This window comes from Oppia nitens, unplaced genomic scaffold (assembly GCF_028296485.1).
Source record: "Oppia nitens isolate AA-2021 unplaced genomic scaffold, nextdenovo-longstitch-racon4-pilon3 scaffold4_pilon_pilon_pilon, whole genome shotgun sequence".
Classification (NCBI taxonomy): domain Eukaryota; kingdom Metazoa; phylum Arthropoda; class Arachnida; order Sarcoptiformes; family Oppiidae; genus Oppia; species Oppia nitens.
This window is the reverse complement of record NW_026533232.1, coordinates 4,095,222-4,117,585: the sequence shown is the minus strand read 5'-3', so window position 1 is coordinate 4,117,585 and position 22,364 is coordinate 4,095,222. Positions and strand designations below refer to the sequence as shown.

The window sequence follows — 22,364 nt, the reverse complement described above, 5'->3', positions numbered from 1 at the left end:
TGAAGAGATGGTGAGACAGGACAGGACAAAGAGGAGAGGGGTATCAATAAAGGTATTTTAGGGGAAAGACAAAGACCTGAGTCAAGGTCAAGAAAAGTGAGAGCACTGGCAGCAGATCCATCTCAAGACATTGCAGGTGTGTGTGTGTGTTAGTGTTGGCTAATTAGCAGTAAAGTGGTCTGAAAGTGGTTTGACTGGTTTGCCATCTAAATTGCATCGGGTTTAGTGACCTACCTAACAACGTCACCATTACCTATTCGTCCTACTGGTACACTCAGCACCCATAGGCTATATACCAATCACTTTCTACAAACCAAATCAAACTACTCTCACTCTCCCCTAACTCTCTCAACAATACTTTTCATTAGATTTTATTTGTTTCATTAAAAATATATATATATTTAATTATTTTTAAATATCAGAATTTAATAAAAGTTGTGTATTGAATAAGTTATAATACAATAATCGATATATTTGTCAATAGTTAACAATAGTATTGCTATTATTGGTCAAAACTAGTGAGTTATGTCTGAGGGGCAAATGTCCCGCAAAAATGGGGGTCAAGTTGATCGCAACAGGGGAGGAGTCCCGCAATATAACTGGTCTATAATCTAAAGTATAGAAACATAGACTGAGTGAAAGTGGAAAGTTGTGCACCAAATATATATTAGTATTGCTTTTACTGGACTAACACTGATAACACTGTTTGCCTCCGATTCAGTAACAAGTGTTCATCCATTCAATGTGTCACTACTTTCAAATCATTTATATAATATAACACACTTTCAATTTGTTAATCAACTTAACGATAATATTTTCAACTTTTATCTTATTTAAGTTATAGAAAATATAACTGTATTTTTTATAAAAAAAATTAAGTCAATATAATTTGCTTTTTAAATATCGGTGATTAAAATATGCCAAAAGCGTTTCTCATACGCAAGAAAACATCGGGTCGTGACCATTGGAGACCCGTAACACCACCTCCAAGTCCTGATGAAGAGGATATCATTTACAACAATCGGGATATCAAAGATGATGGCATTCATTCAAATAAGTTTAGAGAATCGCCTCTTAAGATCGACCACTCATCAAACCATGCTTTTAGCCCATCATATAGTGGTCTTATATTGTCTTCACCATCAAGTTGTTCAACAAGTGATGGAGACGACTATAGAGGTATTTATATAAATTTAAGTTTAGTTTTTAGATATTATTCAAATCGGTAATAATTTTGAATATTTTTATAAAAATTTAATATAACAGTAATGTACTGAAAATTTACAGTTTTACATTTATAAGTACATGTGCTTATACTGAACCTTTAGATTAACATTAATGTCAATATAGGAATAGTTATTGTTATTATTGAGATATATGAGTATACAATGATTAAAGAATATTCAATATTTGATTCAATTTTTTATTTGATTGTTAAAAGTGTGTAAAAATGTTAATAAGATATGTTTTTTGAGAATAGCGGCGAACGAACCCGTCTATAGCCGGTTAGACCAGTATTATCACAAATATCACATCATTGCATATTATAACCACTAGACCATAGCGACCTGTCATTCATTTGTAGGCATGATATTTGTCATTGAAATATACAGTATAACGACTCCAACTTTTTTTTTTATATAATTCACATCAAAAAGCTTTCGACACAAAAAAAAGTTGGATAACTCAGTCACTTGGCTCTCATATATATTTAGGCAACAAGTGCTTCATTGTATTATAATTGACAATACCTGTTTGTAATTTACGATAAATAATTTGAATTTACCTGACTTATTATTATTATATAGCTTATAATGTGTTATTATAAATGCAATGTAAAGCTTATGCTTATAGTGTATATAATATTTGCTATTGTTTTGCAGGCAATTGCTTTCAATCCAATTCAAAGAGAGAGGAAAATCACAGCAGAGCTGAACATAGCGTCAAAACCGGTGTGTATTTGAAATGATTGAAACCTTGGCATTGAATTTGGCCAAAGCCTCCAAACTATAAACCGGTTTTCAATATTAATGATTATATTCTTTACATTTTTCTCAATAACTATTAGCTTCTCCTGTCAGAAGAGTATCCGTTATACACACCGTTCACAAGCCTTCAGCTCTCATCGAATCAAATGATGAGTCGTTAGATTCAACTGAAATACCTGTCCCTCCCGTTCATATTATTGCACAACGATTAGGTAATTCACATAATAGTTATCTATAATAATCAACAACACAACCCATACCACATAAACCTTAATTCACACATTAAATTAATATATAAGATGCACCTGTACTTTAATACTGTCTATAACACAACACATACCTAAACTTCAATGTCATTATAGGTCTGCCTGTGCACGTGATCGGACAGTTAGAGTTTGTAAACGGCGGTCATGGCGTTAAAAACCCGTTGGTTGCAAATAGCGGTAATCACTCGAAAAGTTCGCCTCTGATTCCGCAAACCCCTGATATAGAAGATCCGTTAAAATGTCAAATCTGTGGAAAACGATTCACTTTAGCCCGACTTCTCAATCGACATCTCAAGTGTCACTCAGACGTCAAACGCTATTTGTGTACATTTTGTGGCAAAGGCTTCAATGATACGTTTGATCTTAAGAGACACACCCGAACCCATACAGGTATTACATAAATACAATTATAATTACCGGTAATACATATACGGTAACTAACAATTTAAATTATGTATGAAATAGGTGTGCGACCCTATCGGTGCAGTTTTTGTGATAAATCATTTACACAGAGATGTTCACTTGAATCACATACTCTTAAAGTCCACGGAATAGCTCACGATTACGGATATAAGGAAAGGAGGAATAAAGTGTACGTCTGTGAGGAATGCGGTATGTCTTATAAATGACTACTTGTTTATGATTTAATCAATCAATCAAACTAATTGATATTTGAATGTCACTAAATCAGGCAATACAACAAACCAACCCGAAACACATTACATGCATCTTAAATGTCATCACCCATACAGTCCAGCGTTGGCTAAGTTTTACGATAAAAGACACTTCAAATTCAACGACAATGAGTTCCCTTACAAGGAGTAAATTATAGAGATTGGCAGTGATATACTGATAATCAAATTTGTTTTTCATATTAACACAAAATTTGTGATTAAATTCAATAAATGGGTTATAAAAAATATTTCTGACATTGAACTATATTTTTGTAATTTTTTATATAATTTATAAATATATATATATATAAATATTTGAAATTTTTTTGTAACTTAATTGCACAAAATTAAAACATTGATCAACACAATCAAATTAAATAACATAAATTATTGTATATGACTTGTGATAACCAATAAAAGTTTATTTTGAACGTATGATTTGTCTTTTTTTAAAAATATTTTGATTGAAAGTAATATATTAATGTATAGTACAGTACATTATGTACTATAAGTACTGTTACAACATAGGAGTCGTAAGATTTTTTGAAACAAAGCTTACATTAAAAGTAAAATAACATATGATATAAGTTATTAATATTACTAATAAAAATATATTAACGGTATGTGAATATAACCAATGATAAGTAATTGATGCAAATAATGTGCTTATCATTGATAGGTATTTATATTGAAGGCATTATACTATTAATTGACATATTTATGTTAATTTATATCAATCAATGTATTAACACATGAATCAACACATTATTGAATGGCATAAAAATGTTATACTATATAAAAGATTAATCATTTATCACATATTACTTACATCATAGACAGTCAATGTGTTGATTTCAAACAACAAATCATACAAAACAGTCAATTGATAGTTATTTTGACATTCATTAACATATAATAACTAATTAAATATTAATAGTTTTAATTGCATTTCAAATAACACTTTGACTACAATTGACAGTCACGTGACTCTTATTGTCAGTCATTGTTGGGCACAATGTATGCCATCTGTGAATGCAATCAATTGATTGTTTACATCACAACATAAGTCATATGTTTTGATAAACATTGTGTTTATGTTAGACTATCGGATGGAGTGATCACATGTGATGACCATAAATATGATATATCAAGCAATCGGTCATTAAAGACAATGACCACCAATAAGATGGTGAAGGAGGCGGACACAGTGTTTGTGGTAATGACCGATAAGTACCGCATATCCCGCAACACTCGGGCCAACTGGTACTTTGACCGCATCCACACTCACGTGACTATCAATGACAGTCAAACACCACAATCACTGGTCAGACACATACTCTTGAGTGCCATAAATGTCAATAAATTGATAATAATTTTTATTATTTAAACCACAGAATGATTGCAATAATGAGATCGACATCGTGTCCATTGTTGCGGCCAATTATCTCGACTCTAACCACTCGGACTCGGAGTCACAATATTTGGGACAATATTTTATATCGACGGCCACTAAAGTGACATTTTTGTCGCGAAGATATTGCTTTGCTTATGTCTTAGACTTGAGTCCATCCATGTCATCGGTGGTAAGTACACACAAAACTTAAAGTGTATTAACTTTATTAGACTATTTACTGTAAAAAAAGTGTAAAATTAATACTCTATTGGTTTAGGACTTACTGTTTATTTTTATTTGTAATTATTTTATAGACATTAGGGTATTGTGTGTAAAATAATTTCTTTTAAATTTGTAATAAATTTAACTTTATTATATGCAAAAATTACTCTTTTTTATACAAGTTTTACTTTAAAAAAAGATAAAATTATTACAAATAAGTTGACCGAAATTTTAACATAATTTACACTTTCTATAAAAAATAATAATAAAAAATACGCAAAAAAGTTTAAAACCTTACACATTACAGCTTTGGGTGTATTACATATGTAGTATACGATTTGAACAATCGGTTTAAGTTTAAATTTTGCAAAAAATAAAAATTTGTTTAATTTGATGATTAACAGGATATTCAAAGAAGTAGAATATTAATGGCAGATATTTTTACATCAATGGCCACAAGTTTACGAGGACTCGTCCAACCCGTAAGTTAATGACAAGTTTGTTACAAATCTAACGATTCATTTGTAATACAGTTTTATATTCCCGGATCTAAATTGTTGTTCAAACCCGACCTCTTCATCTCAATCGTTGCTTACATACCTTTTTACGACTGTGATAGACATCAGGTTTGACAGCACTTGTTTTGTTGGTTTTATTGCAAATTATTTTATCAAATATTTATTACAGGTTTTATCTCAAGGATGGAAAGTAACGGTTGAAACTATTGAAGAATTTTTGTCATACATTTTGTCAAAATTATCTCAATTGGTCGCTCATATTTCAGAAATTATGGCTAAATATCGCGATTATGAAGATCAATGTGAACCAGAAGTTATGATTGGAGCACTTTTTGATGAAAATGATAACAAATCGAAATATTCTGCAACATTGTTGGCTACACCTGACATATCAATGGTTAATATGTTAAGGTTTGGTTTATTAGCACTACAATTATTACCTGACAATAGCAGCACCGGAATAGTTATTGTTAGCGACGGAATGTTTAGGTTGTAATGATATTTATATATTTAATAATTATTAGAAAATTTAACTTATTTTGTCTTAAAGTTTACCGAATGAGACTACATTAGAGTCGGCTTTGACACAACTGAGACATCACACCATTTCGTGTTCATTCATCCAGACTTGTAGCTCATCCTATCCTTATTCTTCACTCGGATTTATTCCATACACCGATCTCATGAAGTTTATAGCGACGGCAACATTTGGCGCTTATTTTACTTGTTGTCCGCAATCATTACCGACTCATTCCGATGTTAACAATGAGGAGATTTATGAATTTAATTTATATCACCGTTCATTTTTTGCTTGGAATTTTCAAAGGGGTTTATTTGGTTTTAAAGCAGACATTAATAGTAAATCTGATGAAAATCTGACAGAAGTTTGGCATTTTGATAATCCATACTTTTATTCAATTCTTGATTTTGGTCTCAATTCAAATCGACAGACTCGAGATCAACAAATTGTTCGCAACAAACAAATTGAAAATACAGTTTCAGCTCAGTTAACACAAGTTGTGTCTTCAAGACTTAGAGAGGGGTATACTATTAAAAGTGTTAATTATAATCCAAGTGATGACTTAATGGAAGTGAGACTATTGCTTCCGTGGAGACATAACGTTAACATTCTGTATAACGTGAGCTCAACTTTTAATCCAAAGTCAGTTTCCGATAGTGAAGAGATAGTACCTGAATGTCATTATGAAGTGATAGTTGAGGGCAGTTATAATTTTTTACACGATGTTACCTGTGCTGCTCGTAAACCTATTAAAAGTGCTTATCGTTCGGCAACAATCCGTCAATTTTGGACAACTATTAAAAATTTGTCCGATTCTGATAAGCATGAAATAGATTTGTATAACTTTACCCGTAATGCCTGGAGTCGATCAATACCCGAAAGCATTAAGAACGGCGTTCCCTTATTCTATATGCCTCCAAATTCAAGTGATGTTGTTGTTTCCTCAAAAAATATAGTCCACTCACAATTTGCTCAATATTGGAAATGGATGCTTGATATGGATGCCTGTGCTAAATGGATGCATACGCACAGAATTAATATAATACTAGAGCACGACTTACCGCTACCTAAGCACTTGCAACTGCCAAACACAAGTGGCCGCTTTACAAACATCCAGTGCCGACAATCGCTTTCATCGTTAAATACTTTATTAACAGAAAACAGTTCTTTTGTATTGTTGGAGAATCAGAGTTATGTTAAATTGATTCAAAGCTCATCCAATGATAATCCGCATTCATTTTATTTGATACGAGTTATAGCACAACCTCCCTGTGTTATCATTCATTTGTCATTTATTGGCGGAACAAGTGGTCATTTAAGATGTGAAATTCTTAATGAACTCAAAGAGCTGATCAAATGCTGTAAATTTCCTAAAAGACATATTTCTTCATTTAATACTCAAAAGTCCAAAATGTCTCAATTAAACGATTTAAATGAGATGAATGAGTACAACAAAAGTGAGAGAAAATTTTCTTTTAGTTATCAACAGAGACATAGTATTGACGACAAGTGTTGTGTTTTAATAACAAAACCAATCGATAAGATCCTTATCCGATACGAAAGATTGCCTAAAAATTTTAATTACATTCTCGATAAATATTGGATTTCAAAAAATAATATCAATTTGTCAAATACATCACACAATCAAAGCCTAACATCACTTAATATGTTTCAAATTCTTAGCCGATATCTCGATCATCAGCGATGGATTTGGACACCAATTATGGCCTCAAATACTAGACTTAGCTCATCCTCTTTTGCAAAGATATTAATTATTTTAACCAAGTATTCAAATATTATTTATTTTTATTTATGTTATGATTAATAATCTGTTTTAATGTTAGAATACGTTTACAACAAGGCTTTCACTTCGCTCACAGTGACTCCGGGATACTAAATCTCATTCAGGAAATACCTATCAAAGACCAAAATAATTGCCAATTCTCATGTCTCATACAATACATTATATTTCCCACACAAACTACTAATGAGTCTAAGGATAGGTATAAAAATAGACAATTTTATTTAAATATAAATTATATAATGAACAGTATTACTGTATTTATATATATTTATGAAATTGTTTTTTAATACTGATTTTATTTATTTTTGAAATATTTTGCAGTTTATCGGATGATGAGAAATATATTGCAAGTGAAAGCAATTCTGACGCCCAATTGATTACTGAGTGTTGGGTTGAACCGCAAAACGGAATCACTTTCAACTGTAATCATAGAAACAAATTTCTCGATGGATTAAACTATAAGGAAATCTTACAATCGGTGAGCAAATACTCAAAAAAATTTTTTTATTATAATACTGATAAACAATTGGAAAAGATTGACTAAACAAACCATTTGAATCGTTATTTAGAGTAACTCTTAAGTAAATGTCAATTAGATATTAAGCTAACATTATGTGAAATTCTTGAGATCTTCTTATCATAAGATCCAAAGTTTTTTTGCAAATATATTATTTGATACCGTTTTATACTATTACTAACGGTTTTCAAATAATTTAAGCATTATTGTAATCATCAATGTTTTGGGCGTTATTTTATTAACAAAAACGTTAAGATTTTACTTAAGGTTGCAATCTTTTATAGTTAATTATTAAGTAATAAATATATTACATTAAGACAAACTCTAATTAAAATTATGAATAATTGTTTAAATGTGCATTTTTTATGATTTCATAATTTGAGAGGACATGTTGGCAATCATGTAGTCAAACAATTTGGTATAATCTAATCAGCAATTGGTTTAGCCATACATTAGTTTCAGGCCCATCATAGTAACCATATCTACTCATACGATATCAATGTATTATTCTATAGCCTGTAAGCTCTCTTCAAGAATGCCCCCATAATTGTCATACGGTTTGCTACCCCTCCCTCTCAATGAGGTATTTATAGGACTGCCATTTCTTGTTGTCACGGCTAGTATGACACCTTTATAGTGATTGTAGTGGTGACCAAATTTGTTCAACACATACAAGTACTCAGTTGCAAACCATTACTTTAATTATGTGTTAGTCTATCACACTATGTATCGGCATTTCAAGCATTATATAACTGAAAATATTTGGACAAAGCTGTTGGAATGGCTGTCGATGAATGAGTTGGAAGTGCCGATCTTGACATATAAGACACAATATTTGCCAGATCTAACTCTTCCAGCTCATACATTACCAGCACCACCAACATTAGGTCGGGACCATAGACACAACATACCAGTTGCTGATAGTTTATATCATTATTTTAATTTGCGTAATATATATATATATATATATATATATATTGTGCCAACCATTTGATGAGATTAAAGCAGATTAGCAAATGAAAAATCAATGAGAACTAAGTGGAGTAGTGGTCTCTTCAGTAAATGTAAATAAACTGAGATTCAACTCCTCCAACTTATTACTCTTTGATTGACCACTTGTCCTCTCAATTTAGTAATCATTAATATATCATTCAAATAAATTTTTATTATTTATAGTTTAATTTTAAGTTTAATATATATTGCATTTAACTTTTTAAAATTTAGTTAATATTTATTTTATATATTTATATCTTATTTGCTGTTTTGTATGCATTATTTGTTTCAATAATACAGTATATTCTGTGATAAAATATTCTGGTTTCGTAGCAATTATCACAAAACAAATATTAAGTATTACAATAGTAAAGACCAACAGTTTTTACAGTTTATTTGTTTCTTAAACATATAATAATCTTTTTTTTATGTAATAAAAATAATTATATCAATTAATTTTATTAGATTATTGTTATAGGACTATAAAAGTAATTAAATAGTTTCTTACTTTTTTAATATAATTTTTATACTTTTGATTGCATTCTTTACTTAATCATTGCTCTCTCTCTCCCTCCCTCTCCATACATAAGTGTCTTTTATCTAAGTAACAGATAGCAAACAGATCCCATAGAAAAAAAGCAAATTATTTAATACTAAAAGCAAACAAAAGTTAAGCCAAATATTTGATAATATTATTAAGTATTTTTATATAAAAACAATATAACATAAAATAAAATTTAACCGGCATTTCATTTTTAAAAGTTGACTATAAATTTGTTTCAGTTTTATGCCATCGATTTAGAGACCATATCATGTCTACTAACTTTTGAGCAAACGTTCATATTATGTCAAAACAATGGGATTGAATGGCATAACGATGAGATGACAATACAAAACAATGAATCACTGGAACGCCTGTCCAATGAGACACCCGACACCCCAACCGGTATTTGTTCTCCCATTCAGTCGGTTGTAAAGTCGGAGAGAATCAAAACTGTTAAGTGTTGTTATGACATAATGTCATTGCTGTCCAAATCACAACAGGCAGTCGTTCTTTTGTCGACTCTTTTCCAAGAATTGAGACCCATTTGTGGTGAAGATAATGATTCAGTCAATTCTTCTGATCTCTCGAACGAACAGTTTTTCGATTTGTTTATTTTGAAAATCAATTCAATCCATGACATTGAGATCAAACTGAATCAAAAGGATAGTCATTCATTTGTATCGCATATTAATCAAAGAAATGAGTCCAATGCCTATCTTTACAAACATTTGATTCATGAGTACAAAAAAGCTAAATATAATGTTAAGTTTAGATGTTTTGCTAAGAAATTAAATAACAATAGTATTCTCATTACTATAATTCCGGCCACTTTTGGTGATTTAAAACTATTGATATTTGGCGACGAAATGCCTCCAAAAGAATCACTCAATGTTTTTCATGAGATCAATGACAGCACTAACAATGAGGAATCATTTTATGGATCTTTAAGTTTAGCTATTTTTATATACCGAACCTGTTTTAGTGATTTAAGTGAACAATTAGTTTATATGTCGAATAATGGCAAACATTGCAAAGATTTATATTTTGATAACACTTATAAATCCCAGAAAAATAATAGTTCTCACTATCCCTTCAAACTACTCAAAGGCAATGACAATGAAGTCGACAACAAATCTAAATCTATTTTGTCGATCAAACAGTTTTGTCGAAATCTTCAAACTATTTACTGGAATTGTATGACCGAATCGCTTAACAAATCTTTACAATTTGGTTATTTGGTCGACAAAAAAGATTATTTGATTGAAGTTCCCGACACATCCAGTGATAATGAATCACAAAAACAGTTCACTGAAGCCGTTAAGAGAGCTGCTATTGATTGTCGTCGAGAACTTCTGTGGGCCTGTCTTTTGCCCCGAGAGATAGCCGGCAAAGATATTGAAGAATTGACATTAAATGATTTCGAAGAACTTTTAAGTTTAGTCGACAAAATCACTTTAAGACAATACGATCCAAAATTAACTCCATTTACGGAACACGATATCTCATGGTTTCAATCATTGGCCAAAACATTGGTTTATAAAAAAAGACTTTTTCATAAATCGTTTACATCCTCTGACTTAACATCTAATAAATTAGTAAAATATAATCAATAATTAACTTTTATAATAAATGTTATTAATATTTATATTTATATAAATGATAGGTATTTAGTCTTAATTCATGTTTGGATTGCTTTATATTACTTGATATTAATTTGAACGCATCAGAAGCGGTATGTTATCATACTTTTTATCATACAATGACTTCAATTAATTTTATTAAATTTCATTATTTATTTATTAGGAGATATGTCTAGTATTCAAAAAACAGATGACTGATGAAGAAAGACAAACATTTATTGACTCAAATATTGAATGTCATAATTTGGTTGAAGAGTTTGTTAATGCCTGTGCTTATCATATGTGGTCAACAATAACTTAACTATATTTTAATATCCTTTGCCTCAAAAATATTTTTTTTAATGTAATTATTAAACAGAGCTTATATTATTAATATTATATAATATATATTATTGTAATTATCGCAAAATTACCATAATCATATATTAAGAGTTATTTATTTTTATAAAATTAATTTTTGTTTTGTTGATAAATAGACTTTTATTAAATTTAAAATAAATCACTGATTCTTTTAAAAATGTCAATAAGAGTTAAAATAAATTTGTATTTTAAATATATATTTATAAATAATATATAAACTTATATAATTATATATATATATACTGTATATTATACAATTAAATTAAATTAAATTAAATTAAATAATTAAAAACATGATGTGAGGCACAATTGGGAAGTTTAACAATATATTCACAATAATATCACTTGTGATGCTATGACCCAAAACACTTGCAAAAGTTTGTCCATTTTGATGGATTCAAGTGTTAACAAGGCTTGGCTCACATATATACCGACCTATCGATTGATAAATAAGTTACAAAATATAGTAATTTAAGTTATGGTTATACCGGAAGTAATTTGTTTTTTGACTAGAGATATGCGATATCCTATTGCTGTCAATTCAAAGTCAATGCCCGAAACCGTTGTGTCAACACATGAGAACTGTGCCTGAATTACACTGGGAGTGGACGGTCCCGAAGCCAAATCAAATTTAGCTTTTATTGAACCCAAACCATCTAATGGTCCCATTTTAGTGGTCAGTGATAATCGGTCGAAGCGCCACATGGCTTGTCTTAATGAGGCGTTCCTATTATATCAACAATTTATTCATTCAATTAATAAAATTCATTCATTTAAAAAATACTTTCAAAGATATTTCTATTTTTAATTGTCTCATAATTTTTGCGATTTAACTCAATTATTTTAAATTGTTGTACAATATATATAATATAAAATAACATAGTATTAAAAAGAATCTATTAATTCAAATTATTAGAAAACAAATTCAAATAAATAATTTTGTTTAGTGTTTACAACTATAAATGATTTTAGAAAAGTGTGAAAACATTGACAAAAAATACTATTCAATATTATTAAAAACTCCTTAAACAACAAAAGATTATCAATTATTATAGATATTTAGAAATATTAGTGGAATCACCAAATTTTGAATAGTTATTACTGTATCACATAAACTAATACTATTAATGTATTTAATACTACTTAATACTGTTTACACTACCGGTATACTAACTGTACAGTATGTGTAATACATTGTATATAATTAAATGATATTGTATATGATAAATACGTTTTTCACAAAATATTAATTTACATTTTGCAACTATAGGTAAAATTGTAAAATATATAATAAATCCTAATACTCAAACTTCGATAAAATTTAATATATAAATTTAACTAAAATTACTAAAACAATTAACTTATTTTAAGTAAATATTATTAATCATTATATAAATATCATACCAATTGCCTTCTGGAGTGCATTTCATGGAAAGTGGTTGTCCGTCAACATTGACACAAATGCCAATATTTCTAAGCGCTTCCAACTTTGTCAGTGAAGACCCATTGTATTTATAGTCTACTTTTAAACTGGTTGTTTTTGGTTCACATTTCCAATATGAGACCAACTGTAACGGTGCACTTCTGGCCCCCTCAAGACATCGGGTTTGGTATTTAAGAACATCTATGTTGTAGTATTTGGCATTTGGTGACTGTTCATAGAGTCGCCTAATATGAGATAACAGTGCCGTCATATTCACCTCAAAGTTATACGAATCACAGCTTATGTTTCGCAAAAAGTCATTGCTATTCATATATACAGTATATATATATATAAATCAATTAATATTTAATTCTTAACAAAATTAGATAAAAAATAGTGAATTTTATACTCATTCAATAATTCTTTGTTTGGATAAATATTTTCTAATTTTGATGATTTGTTCAGACGAAATGTTAGTGGAGACGGATATGGATTGTTGGCAAATACCTGTCCAAAACAGGTAAATTAATTGGTATTAAACAAATTGATAAATGGTATAATGTATAATACCTTGATAATACCAGGAGGGAATGCCATTTTAAGAGATCCAATTACTTTGACCTGACATTTGGACTCATCAGTGCCCTTAAAACAGGCGCTAACAGATTCTTGTAAAGCTATAGCAATGGGAATTACATCTGAGATTCCTAGTGTTAATGGTGACGGTCCACGAGATGAACCAATAGATATGGGAGTCATTCTGAAATCACTGGATAAGCTGCTGGCACTTCTACACCGGGATATAGTACTCGAATAACTGCTTTGTTGTGACAATTGTGGAGAAGTATTTGGATTTCGTTTAGACGCTGGCCGTGGAAGAGGTGCTAATGGAGGACCTAATATAGTTGAAGTCGACATACTTTTGGGTATAACTGGTGTCGATTCACTCAACGATTCTGTAAACAGTTCACTTAGAGCTGCATATCTATCTGCTGGAGGAACGGTCGGACTCTTATTGCAATTATTGCTATTTATAGTTGTATTTGAATTAAAACTGCAGTTAGAGTTAGTCGTATTGTTTGGCTTTTGATTGACAACACCTGAAGGAGTTGAGGCACTGGAAAGTGAAGAACTAAATACACTAATCAAATCGTTTTCAGTTTTTGATAAATTATGATTTGCAGAAATCGATCGTTTTATTTGGTTATTGTCCTCCGGTGCAGGACTTGTACTCGAGGTATAGACACGACGACTCTGTCATTATATTATATTATATTAGTTATTCAATAATTTAATTATAAAACAAACCAAATAAATGAATTTTAGTAATATTACTAATGAATAATAAATTGATTAACACTTTATCACACCTTAAGTCTTAATGTTAAAGCTTCAGGTCTTCTCCTCTAACATTGCAAAGCAATTACCAAATAATAAGATCACAAAGCAATTGATATAAAGTTTTGTTTGAAGTAAAGAACTGATAATTTTAAAACAATTTACCGTTTGTCGAGTTATTGGCCAAAGAGAAAGAGTGCCGGCACTGGCTATGAGGTCATCAATGCTGGCACTGATAGGCGCTCCGTTGGTCAGCGGTTTGATTTTGATACTTATCTTCTGTTGCCTTTCTTCTTCTTCTTCGGAATCAGAACTCGAATAGAAGTGATTATCACTGTTATTGTCATTTGATGTCAAATTGGGACGAATTATATATCCTTCTTCATCGACCATTGGTTTGTCACTATTGTCAACCATCGCAGCATTCATTAAAAGATCAATAATATTATTGCTGTTTTGTGTGTCAACACTACTGGAATCGTCTTTTGAAGAACTCGTGTCCGAACTCTTCTTTTTCTTTTCTTTCATTTTTTCTTTTTTGTTTCTGAGGAACCCTTTAATAACAAGTAAACTATAAAAAATAATTTCTTGTAATACCAATCGTACATACAGTTTGTGGCCATTATATCATATAATATTGTGGTTAACGACGACTTAGATGTGTGTCGATGTGTCACAAGTTATGTAAAAAAAATCAAAACAATTGACTGACGAGTGGTTACCTGTGGTTGAAGTGATGATCACTAATATATAAGCGATTAGTTGTTTAGTCAAACAAGTGTTAACACCAGTCAGTCATCATATTGTCTGTCATAGCATTCATTGACAACGCCTTCACTCATATACAGTATAATACAGTATATGTGTGTCAAGTGTTCACACAATATATACATTACATATCATATACAGTACTCTACAATACAGTAGAATAGACTACAAAATCATTATTATTATTATATTATTATATTATATAACATTTCTAATCATTCAAATCAATGTCAATTTGATTGCTATTTATATAACTATTATATTACACAACACAATGACCACTACAATGATGTCTATATCAACCACTAATCACTTACTTATTATAATTTGTTTAAAAATTATTAATAGACAACAACTGTACAGTCAGTGAGTCTACAATATAATAGTTAATTATTAATATTTAAATTAATTATATAATCATTAATTATAAACTTAAAACTATTAATTTGATCGATCTATTAGTTTGTAAACAATTGATATTATTATTAAAATATATAAATTATTAATAAAAATGACAATTAATTTATTGAAAATTGTTGCCAATAATTGACATTTGTATTGATATTTAGTATAAAATATAAATAAAGACTAATTTGATTGAAATGAATATTCAATTGTAAGTAAAGTAAGTAAATGTTTGTCTGTTTGTGTCAATCGGTAACCAAATGGTCACTACTTTAAGCCGATATTAATGACAATATATATGTCGTTATTAATGAATTGCACACAAAATGCATGTTTTGGCGCAAAGCATGAGATGACAGACATTATCGACATTTACATTGAATTGCATTGAATTTGACGGCAATTGCTATTAATATATCGTTTTATATATACATTGACTGTATTGTCCAGCGATGACAATACCAATTGATAATAATTTCCGAGTCAACACATCGGTTGTCAACAGGACAGATGTGACCACTGCTAACCTATATGATGGTGTGGCCATCAGTGTTGACCACTTCCTCACAACCGACTCGACGTTTCCGCAAATGTTGGAAACATTAAAAGCTACTCAAAGTATCACTTATTTGATTCAATATATATATGATATAATAAATATTGTCTATCATCGATGTCTGATAAATATCATTACTTAATAGGGTATCCAACGGTATCGGGACTACAGGACAGTGATTATCCTAACATAAATGACTGGACAGCCGGTACACAACTATCGTTATCACAGTTCACACCATTGACTACTATTCCTCTTCCGAAAGGATTACTCGAACAGTTTACTCGTAAGTCGGGATCAATAAGTGATTGATTTGGATAAAGATTTAGTAATTATAATGAATTTATTGAAATAATAGACATTCAACAAAACTGTGAAATGGGAATCATGACAGAGATCCGTAGGGCGTGGGTTGCCATCGATTGCTATATTTATCTCTGGAATTACGACAATGCAAGTGATGTCGCCTATTATGATGGCTTAAGCGAAACTATTCTTAGCGTTGGTCTCGTACAACCAAAAGATGGTAAATAATGACAACATTTTCATATTTATTATAATAATTTGCATTTTTAGGTGTCTTTAAACCACATATTAAATATCTATTGGTGTTAACCACGGCTGTAGAGATATTATTGTTAGGCATAACTTTTACTCCCAATGAAGATGATGGTGACTCTGGCGATCTTCTTCTAGTTCCGGATCCTATATTTAGAATATCGACCGATAATATTGTAATGAATGTAATTTATGGATCACATGACGGCCGCATATTTCTTGGAGGAAGAGATGGATGTGTTTATGAAGTGACGTATCAGGCAGAAGACGGATGGTTTGGTCGCAAGTGTCGGAAAATTAATCACTCGTCGAGTACGCTGTCATTCTTGATTCCCGCATTTTTTGCATTAGCCAAAGATGGTAAATATACTCTACTAAAGTATTAATGTTTGTTTGTCTCAAATATTTGTTATTTAATAATTTTAAATCAGATGAAATAATTCAGATCGACATCGATAACAAAAGACATATATTGTATACATTGACCAAAAATGGCACAATTGATGTCTTTGATTTGGGTGCCGATGGAAAAAGCACTTATAGAGTGACTTCAAAGTCATTAAATTCTATTGTAAACGAGGCATCAGCTGTGGCTCAAACTATAGATCAATTAAATTTTAAGCCAATTATTTCTATCAATGCTATTGATGAAAGTGAATCAATTCATATTAACCTCATTGCTGTAACTAAAGCAGGTGTGAGACTATATTTCACAGCAACATCATTGACATCACCAGAACAGAGACCTTTTGCACTAAGTTTACTTCACGTACGTCTTCCGCCCGGCTTTACTGCTTCGCCATCAATACAGAGACCGACATCAGTACACTGTTCTTACTTTAATAGAGGAACACTTCTTATGGTTTCATCGCATATTGAAAATAAAGATTTTTTATGGACGATAAACAATGACTCGTTTGCTTTCAATTTAGAACTAATGGAACTGTTTTCTGTGTCTCAACTAAGCAGCAAAATATGGCGAATTGCTGAAGAAACTAAAGCTCTTCCCTATAAACCTTATCATCAATACGTTCTCAAGAATAAAGTGGTTTCATTGGAAACACCACTATTAGTCACCCAACATATGGAAGAGCCGCGAAAATTTGTTTTCTTGACATCTCAAGGCATTCATATTGGATACAAAACTAGAATTGTTGACCAATTATATAAACTTTTGGTTGACAATCAAGGCTATGATAACGAAACAGTTAAAGCATTTTTTGCATTACATTCCGGTGCACAGGGATGTGCTATTGCTCTCATACTTGCGTGTGGATTAAAATCATCACAAGAGGCAAAAATAAAAGAATGGGCCACTTCTGCCTTTTTTCATTATGGCGGTGACCCACAGCTTACCAACTCTCAAATGATTCAAACGCATATTCAACAACCATTTCCTCATCAACCATATACTAGTCCGACTTTTGATCGATCACTACATCAGGTCTCAACACCAGTCTCTTCAACCAATCAGCCATTATTTTCGACGCCATCGTCTCCTATTCAGCCACAATCACTGCACACAAGTTATATGAGCCCAGAGATGTCTTGTCAAATAGGACAGCAATCCACCGGTGCTGTTGTATCAGTTGGTACTCAGTTTTCAAATAAACACAATGCAGTGTATCTTTACTTTTCACGAATCATTCGTCCCTTTTGGAGTCTCAAGTGTGTCAGCTCTCAAAAGACAATGACGTCTGAGGGACACAAAGAGCTATTAATGTCGAACATATCGCTGAATGAAATCAAAGCATACGATAATCGATTAACCGAATTAAGAGACTTTCTTAAAACTAATATTAAGTTTTCACCAAATCTTGAAAATGATAACAGAAAAGATATTTTTAAAGGAAGTGATATTTATGCCAATGAAAAAACTTCATTATATTTATTGGTTAAACTTATTGAACATTGTATTGAAGTATTAGGTCTCTGGAAACTCTTATGTGACCATCAATTCCACGCCGTTACTAGTGTTTTGCCAATTGAAAAGCAAACTCAATTGATTGGAATGACTTTTAAAGATCTTGTTGTTTATGGCAATGAAATGACAACTTTATTGGCCAGTGCTTTGGTCCGGCGTTTTATTGAAGACAACTCAACAACAGATATAATCAATAGACGATTACAAGATGTTTGTCCATCTATTTATAAGAATGAGAATGCATTGCATGCAAAAGCACATGAATTAGTAATGAAAGCCAAATCGATAACAAATCCGACGGATAGATCGTCACAATTGGAAACGGCATTGAATTTGTGCAAAAAAATCGGCGCTCGTATTAATTTACCCGCAGTTTGTGAACTCTTTCAATCGGTTCATATGTATGAAGCTGTGGTCGACATTTGTCTACTGACCGCTCAAAATCGTGATCCACAAAATTTAGCCCTTCATTACTACAAAAATGGCGAACCAATTGAAGATCAAATGGGATATTATTCATATAATAATAGAAATGAATGCTACAAATTGTTATTAGAAATATATGAACGACTCGTACAACAAAGCAAATCATTGCTTAATCCCAGAGTCGATGAATCGATTAAAACTGTTCTTTCATTAGAAGAGGCAAAGAAACGGTCCAATGATTTGTTAAGTCGAGCCATTGAGTCAAACGATGAATTATTTCACATATCTTTATATAATTGGTTGTATGAGTTCCAACAAAGTGATAAACTTCTTGAAATAAAGTCTCCATATTTGGAAAATTATCTCAAACGCAAAACTTCAGCATTTAGTGATTCAATTGCATTAATGGACTTACTTTGGATGTATTATGAAAGGAATGGTCATTATAGAGCTGCTGCTCATATATTGACCAAATTAGCTGAACGGCATAGTCCTGAAGTTAGTCTTTATAAACGACTTGAATATCTGTCCCGAGCTATAGTCTGTATGAAGAGCTCAGACTCACGTCCGACATCTTTATTAGGAGATGATAGTCAGTCTGCAGGAGAAAAGTTGCACGAATTGGAAGAGAAGATGGAAGTGGCGCGTATTCAGCTTCAAATTCTTGAGCACATCCAGAAGTTAACAGATACACCACTAACTCATGAGGCTATTAATGCATTAAATAGTGATTTGCTTGAAATTACATCCCTTTATGAAGAGTTTGCCGAACGATTTAATTTACCCGAATGTCAATTAGCAATACTTCATTGCGCCGGACATTACGACCCGAATTTAATTGAGACCATTTGGCACAATATTTTTGATAATGATTTACGAGCCATTCACTCATTATCTACCGAAGCGCAGAAAAATTATTTAACCACAAAAATCAGAAACTTTGCCATAATATATGCAAACGCCGAAAAATATTTTCCAATTGGTTTGTTTGATATTTTTAGTGCTTTTAATTTGTTTATTGATTTACCGATATTTATATTTTTCTTTAGAATTTATTGTCAAATACTTGGAAACCAAGACTCAAAACATTGGATTTGAAGCTCAATGGTTGGCGCAATGTTTGCTTAGTTTAGATATCAAATTATCAAATTTACTCAATCTTTATCACAAACTTTACCGATCGAGAGAATTGTCCATTTCTTGGCCTCGAAAACAGATTCATTTGTTGAGAATCTTAACTTATTTGATCGATACGTTCACTCAAATGCAACAATTGGTTGATTTTGCCGAAAGGTTTATACCCTACTTATGGTATATTATTATTTAAAAATATAACTAAAATTTGTTTATTTAATATAGGCGTCAATTTTGTAATAAAACTCTTGATATAATATCCGGTTATTTACTTGATTTGCAAACTATGGATACGGAAGACAAAGACGTGAAAAATTTGTTAATTGACTTAAAATCACTTAAAAGTCGTGTCGAGCGATGTCTTTGATTAACTGACTTTTACTTTAGTTCACGATTTATATTATTTTAAATAATTTTATATTAATTATTAACATATTTTACAATAAAAAATATGAATAAAAATCTTGTTTTAAACTAAAATATGAAATTTAAAAAATCATTTTATAAATTAAATGAAACAATTAATTAATAATTAAAATAATTGAAGAGATGAACCAAAAGATGTCATACAAAACATGTGATGCAATGAAATACAGACTTGAGTTGACTTAACATCAAAGCAATGATTTGTTTTGAGCCAAACATATGACTCACCATTAGTTGAGATCAACTCTTGGTTTAAGATTTTATCGCTTTTATGATTGCATTTTTACCAATTGGTTGACAATGTCTTCAGATGAGGAATTCGAGAGTGCAGACGAAGAGTTTGATTGTGACATAAGTAAGACTAACGTTAGAAAAGGTGATCCGCAACTGACACCAATTGATAAACCGATGATCGATAAGATACCACAAATTAGTGGTAATTATTTGATATTTTTAATGATATTTAAGTTAATTTGTATATAAATTGATATCAGAGATCAATCACAATATAAATGAAAACTTAGAAGATCTACAAGACTTGTGTCAACAATCTGTAACCTCTTCTGCCAAAAGTCAAGAAAACAAATTAAGTGATGGTTTGGAAAAATGTAAGACTAATGATAGTCTACTCATTTCAGAAGCAACCAAAAGTGATCTAAAGAGTGAAACAATTGAATCTAAAGACAAAGTGGTTATAAAAGGACGAAAAGTTAACCGAAAAACAAATATTTCAATACAAAAGACAAAAGTTGAAGAAATTACTTTAAATGGTAAATATATTATATCTTTAATTAATATTTTGTTTTGACAAAGAAATTGATGACAAATATTGAATTGTTTTTTAATATATATAAACCAAACAATTAGACCAAACATTAAGTGATTCATCAATTGAAGAGATTGGGGATCAGTCTAATGATAGTATATCTAAAATTGATATAAAAGAAGACAAGACTGAGGGATGGGATATAAATGAAGATATATTAGAAGTGGTAGAAACTGAAGAAACGCAACAAATTATTGGTAAATATAAATTATATTTCTATTTTCAATATAAATATACATTATTTAAATCAATTATTTAATAATAGAAGAAAATAATGATTTCATAACAAACGTGAAGACAATTGAATCAGACGTCAGAGAAATTGAGAAGAATGAGAACGAAGAAACAACAGAATTGTTGACATCAGAAACAATTAAAAGCGAAGTCAAAGAAAAGTATATTAAAGATGAAAATGAAAAAACAATTGAAGAAAATGAATACAGAGATAAAACAAATATAATAAAAGGTAGAAAACTATTGCGAAAAGCAGAAAGACTTCAAACGGATCAGACAAATGATAATGAATCAGAAATTTCAGAAGACAAAAAGGCTGAAGTACTAAATAAATTATCTGATCTAAAAGTGACAAACAAATGGGATAATTGGTTCAGTGATATCAAATCGGCCGCAAAGACTGCCACATCTACGACAGTTAGTCACGTGAGTAAGGCATCAAACAGCTGGTCATTTGATTCAAACAGTTTACTATCGAGTGCCGCATCAATCACATCACAAGTAGGTATGTCTGATATTTTTGTCTTGACTTACCTGCGCTTAAAAAAATTTTACTCACAATTACTGTAATCTTCAGGGAGTGGACTCACTTCTATTGTTGATAACGTGACATCGGTTGTGGACACAGCTATAGGCGCGCCGACACCCGAGCAATTGGCAGCAATGGTTGAAAACGAAGCAAAAGGAGAGAATAAATGCAATCAATTAGATATATCTTCCAAACCTCAACACAAACCAGCAAATGAAAACTCAAATCAAGGATTCGGATTATTTGGCTTTAGTTTTGGGCAAAAAGTTTCAGATATTGTACCCGAAGACAGCAATAAATATGATAAAAGAAAATCAAAAAATGATTGATTTTTAATGAATTATTATAATACTGTAAATGTTTGGTACATTTCTTAAA

General features: G+C 30.8%; 5 protein-coding genes across 6 annotated transcripts; 4 read left to right on the top strand and 1 right to left on the bottom strand.

The window, feature by feature from the left end:
* Positions 1–833: 833 nt before the first annotated feature.
* LOC128959855 (transcription factor ovo-like homolog lin-48) lies at positions 834–3,101 on the top strand. Its single transcript, XM_054305874.1, has 6 exons — positions 834–1,179; positions 1,884–1,952; positions 2,069–2,200; positions 2,351–2,644; positions 2,720–2,866; positions 2,946–3,101. The coding sequence occupies exons 1-6, from the start codon at positions 918–920 to the stop codon at positions 3,077–3,079; spliced, it is 1,038 nt and encodes a 345-aa protein (XP_054161849.1). The 5' UTR covers positions 834–917; the 3' UTR covers positions 3,080–3,101.
* Positions 3,102–3,961: 860 nt separating this feature from the next.
* Positions 3,962–11,434, top strand: LOC128960558 (KICSTOR complex protein SZT2-like). The gene is made up of 11 exons (XM_054306674.1): positions 3,962–4,252; positions 4,323–4,511; positions 4,948–5,025; positions 5,077–5,169; positions 5,231–5,550; positions 5,612–7,366; positions 7,426–7,584; positions 7,707–7,863; positions 9,679–11,034; positions 11,103–11,171; positions 11,243–11,434. Exons 1-11 carry the CDS (start codon positions 4,100–4,102, stop codon positions 11,378–11,380), a joined length of 4,467 nt encoding a protein of 1,488 aa, XP_054162649.1. The 5' UTR covers positions 3,962–4,099; the 3' UTR covers positions 11,381–11,434.
* Positions 11,435–11,743: 309 nt separating this feature from the next.
* On the bottom strand, positions 11,744–15,081 carry LOC128959515 (SH3-containing GRB2-like protein 3-interacting protein 1). 2 transcript variants are annotated; one of them, XM_054305483.1, is made up of 8 exons: positions 14,811–15,081; positions 14,366–14,754; positions 14,233–14,268; positions 13,433–14,116; positions 13,272–13,369; positions 12,844–13,185; positions 11,928–12,166; positions 11,744–11,874 (listed from the first exon to the last, which is right to left on the bottom strand). In XM_054305483.1, exons 1-8 carry the CDS (start codon positions 14,821–14,823, stop codon positions 11,837–11,839), a joined length of 1,839 nt encoding a protein of 612 aa, XP_054161458.1. In that variant the 5' UTR covers positions 14,824–15,081; the 3' UTR covers positions 11,744–11,836. The 2 variants fall into 2 exon arrangements, with proteins under 2 accessions (XP_054161458.1, XP_054161459.1); XM_054305484.1 differs by lacking the exon at positions 14,233–14,268 and having other exon boundaries at positions 14,811–15,080.
* A 545-nt stretch (positions 15,082–15,626) lies between these two features.
* LOC128960537 (nuclear pore complex protein Nup155-like) lies at positions 15,627–20,440 on the top strand. Its single transcript, XM_054306648.1, has 7 exons — positions 15,627–15,991; positions 16,075–16,215; positions 16,288–16,455; positions 16,506–16,847; positions 16,919–19,819; positions 19,887–20,130; positions 20,197–20,440. Exons 1-7 carry the CDS (start codon positions 15,826–15,828, stop codon positions 20,336–20,338), a joined length of 4,104 nt encoding a protein of 1,367 aa, XP_054162623.1. The 5' UTR covers positions 15,627–15,825; the 3' UTR covers positions 20,339–20,440.
* Positions 20,441–20,543: 103 nt separating this feature from the next.
* LOC128960496 (myb-like protein X) lies at positions 20,544–22,364 on the top strand. Its single transcript, XM_054306592.1, has 5 exons — positions 20,544–20,833; positions 20,892–21,167; positions 21,265–21,420; positions 21,489–21,962; positions 22,035–22,364. Exons 1-5 carry the CDS (start codon positions 20,698–20,700, stop codon positions 22,313–22,315), a joined length of 1,323 nt encoding a protein of 440 aa, XP_054162567.1. The 5' UTR covers positions 20,544–20,697; the 3' UTR covers positions 22,316–22,364.

What these genes read in the sequence shown, in the direction of transcription:
- LOC128959855 (XM_054305874.1), top strand. Translation starts at nt 918, where the DNA reads ATGCCAAAAGCGTTTCTCATACGCAAGAAAACATCGGGTCGTGACCAT. An exon ending in TGATGGAGACGACTATAGAG is followed by an intron (nt 1,180 to 1,883) that starts GTATTTATATAA and finishes ATTGTTTTGCAG; the next exon opens with GCAATTGCTTTCAATCCAAT. An exon ending in ACACACCCGAACCCATACAG is followed by an intron (nt 2,645 to 2,719) that starts GTATTACATAAA and finishes TGTATGAAATAG; the next exon opens with GTGTGCGACCCTATCGGTGC.
- LOC128960558 (XM_054306674.1), top strand. Translation starts at nt 4,100, where the DNA reads ATGACCACCAATAAGATGGTGAAGGAGGCGGACACAGTGTTTGTGGTA. An exon ending in ACTAATGAGTCTAAGGATAG is followed by an intron (nt 7,585 to 7,706) that starts GTATAAAAATAG and finishes AATATTTTGCAG; the next exon opens with TTTATCGGATGATGAGAAAT. An exon ending in ACTTAACATCTAATAAATTA is followed by an intron (nt 11,035 to 11,102) that starts GTAAAATATAAT and finishes TATAAATGATAG; the next exon opens with GTATTTAGTCTTAATTCATG.
- LOC128959515 (XM_054305483.1), bottom strand. An exon ending in CTTTAACATTAAGACTTAAG is followed by an intron (nt 14,117 to 14,232) that starts GTGTGATAAAGT and finishes ATATAATGACAG; the next exon opens with AGTCGTCGTGTCTATACCTC. An exon ending in AACAAAGAATTATTGAATGA is followed by an intron (nt 13,186 to 13,271) that starts GTATAAAATTCA and finishes ATATATGAATAG; the next exon opens with CAATGACTTTTTGCGAAACA.
- LOC128960537 (XM_054306648.1), top strand. Translation starts at nt 15,826, where the DNA reads ATGACAATACCAATTGATAATAATTTCCGAGTCAACACATCGGTTGTC. An exon ending in TTTTGCATTAGCCAAAGATG is followed by an intron (nt 16,848 to 16,918) that starts GTAAATATACTC and finishes ATTTTAAATCAG; the next exon opens with ATGAAATAATTCAGATCGAC. An exon ending in TTGGTTGATTTTGCCGAAAG is followed by an intron (nt 20,131 to 20,196) that starts GTTTATACCCTA and finishes TATTTAATATAG; the next exon opens with GCGTCAATTTTGTAATAAAA.
- LOC128960496 (XM_054306592.1), top strand. Translation starts at nt 20,698, where the DNA reads ATGTCTTCAGATGAGGAATTCGAGAGTGCAGACGAAGAGTTTGATTGT. An exon ending in AGAAACGCAACAAATTATTG is followed by an intron (nt 21,421 to 21,488) that starts GTAAATATAAAT and finishes ATTTAATAATAG; the next exon opens with AAGAAAATAATGATTTCATA. An exon ending in ATCAATCACATCACAAGTAG is followed by an intron (nt 21,963 to 22,034) that starts GTATGTCTGATA and finishes TGTAATCTTCAG; the next exon opens with GGAGTGGACTCACTTCTATT.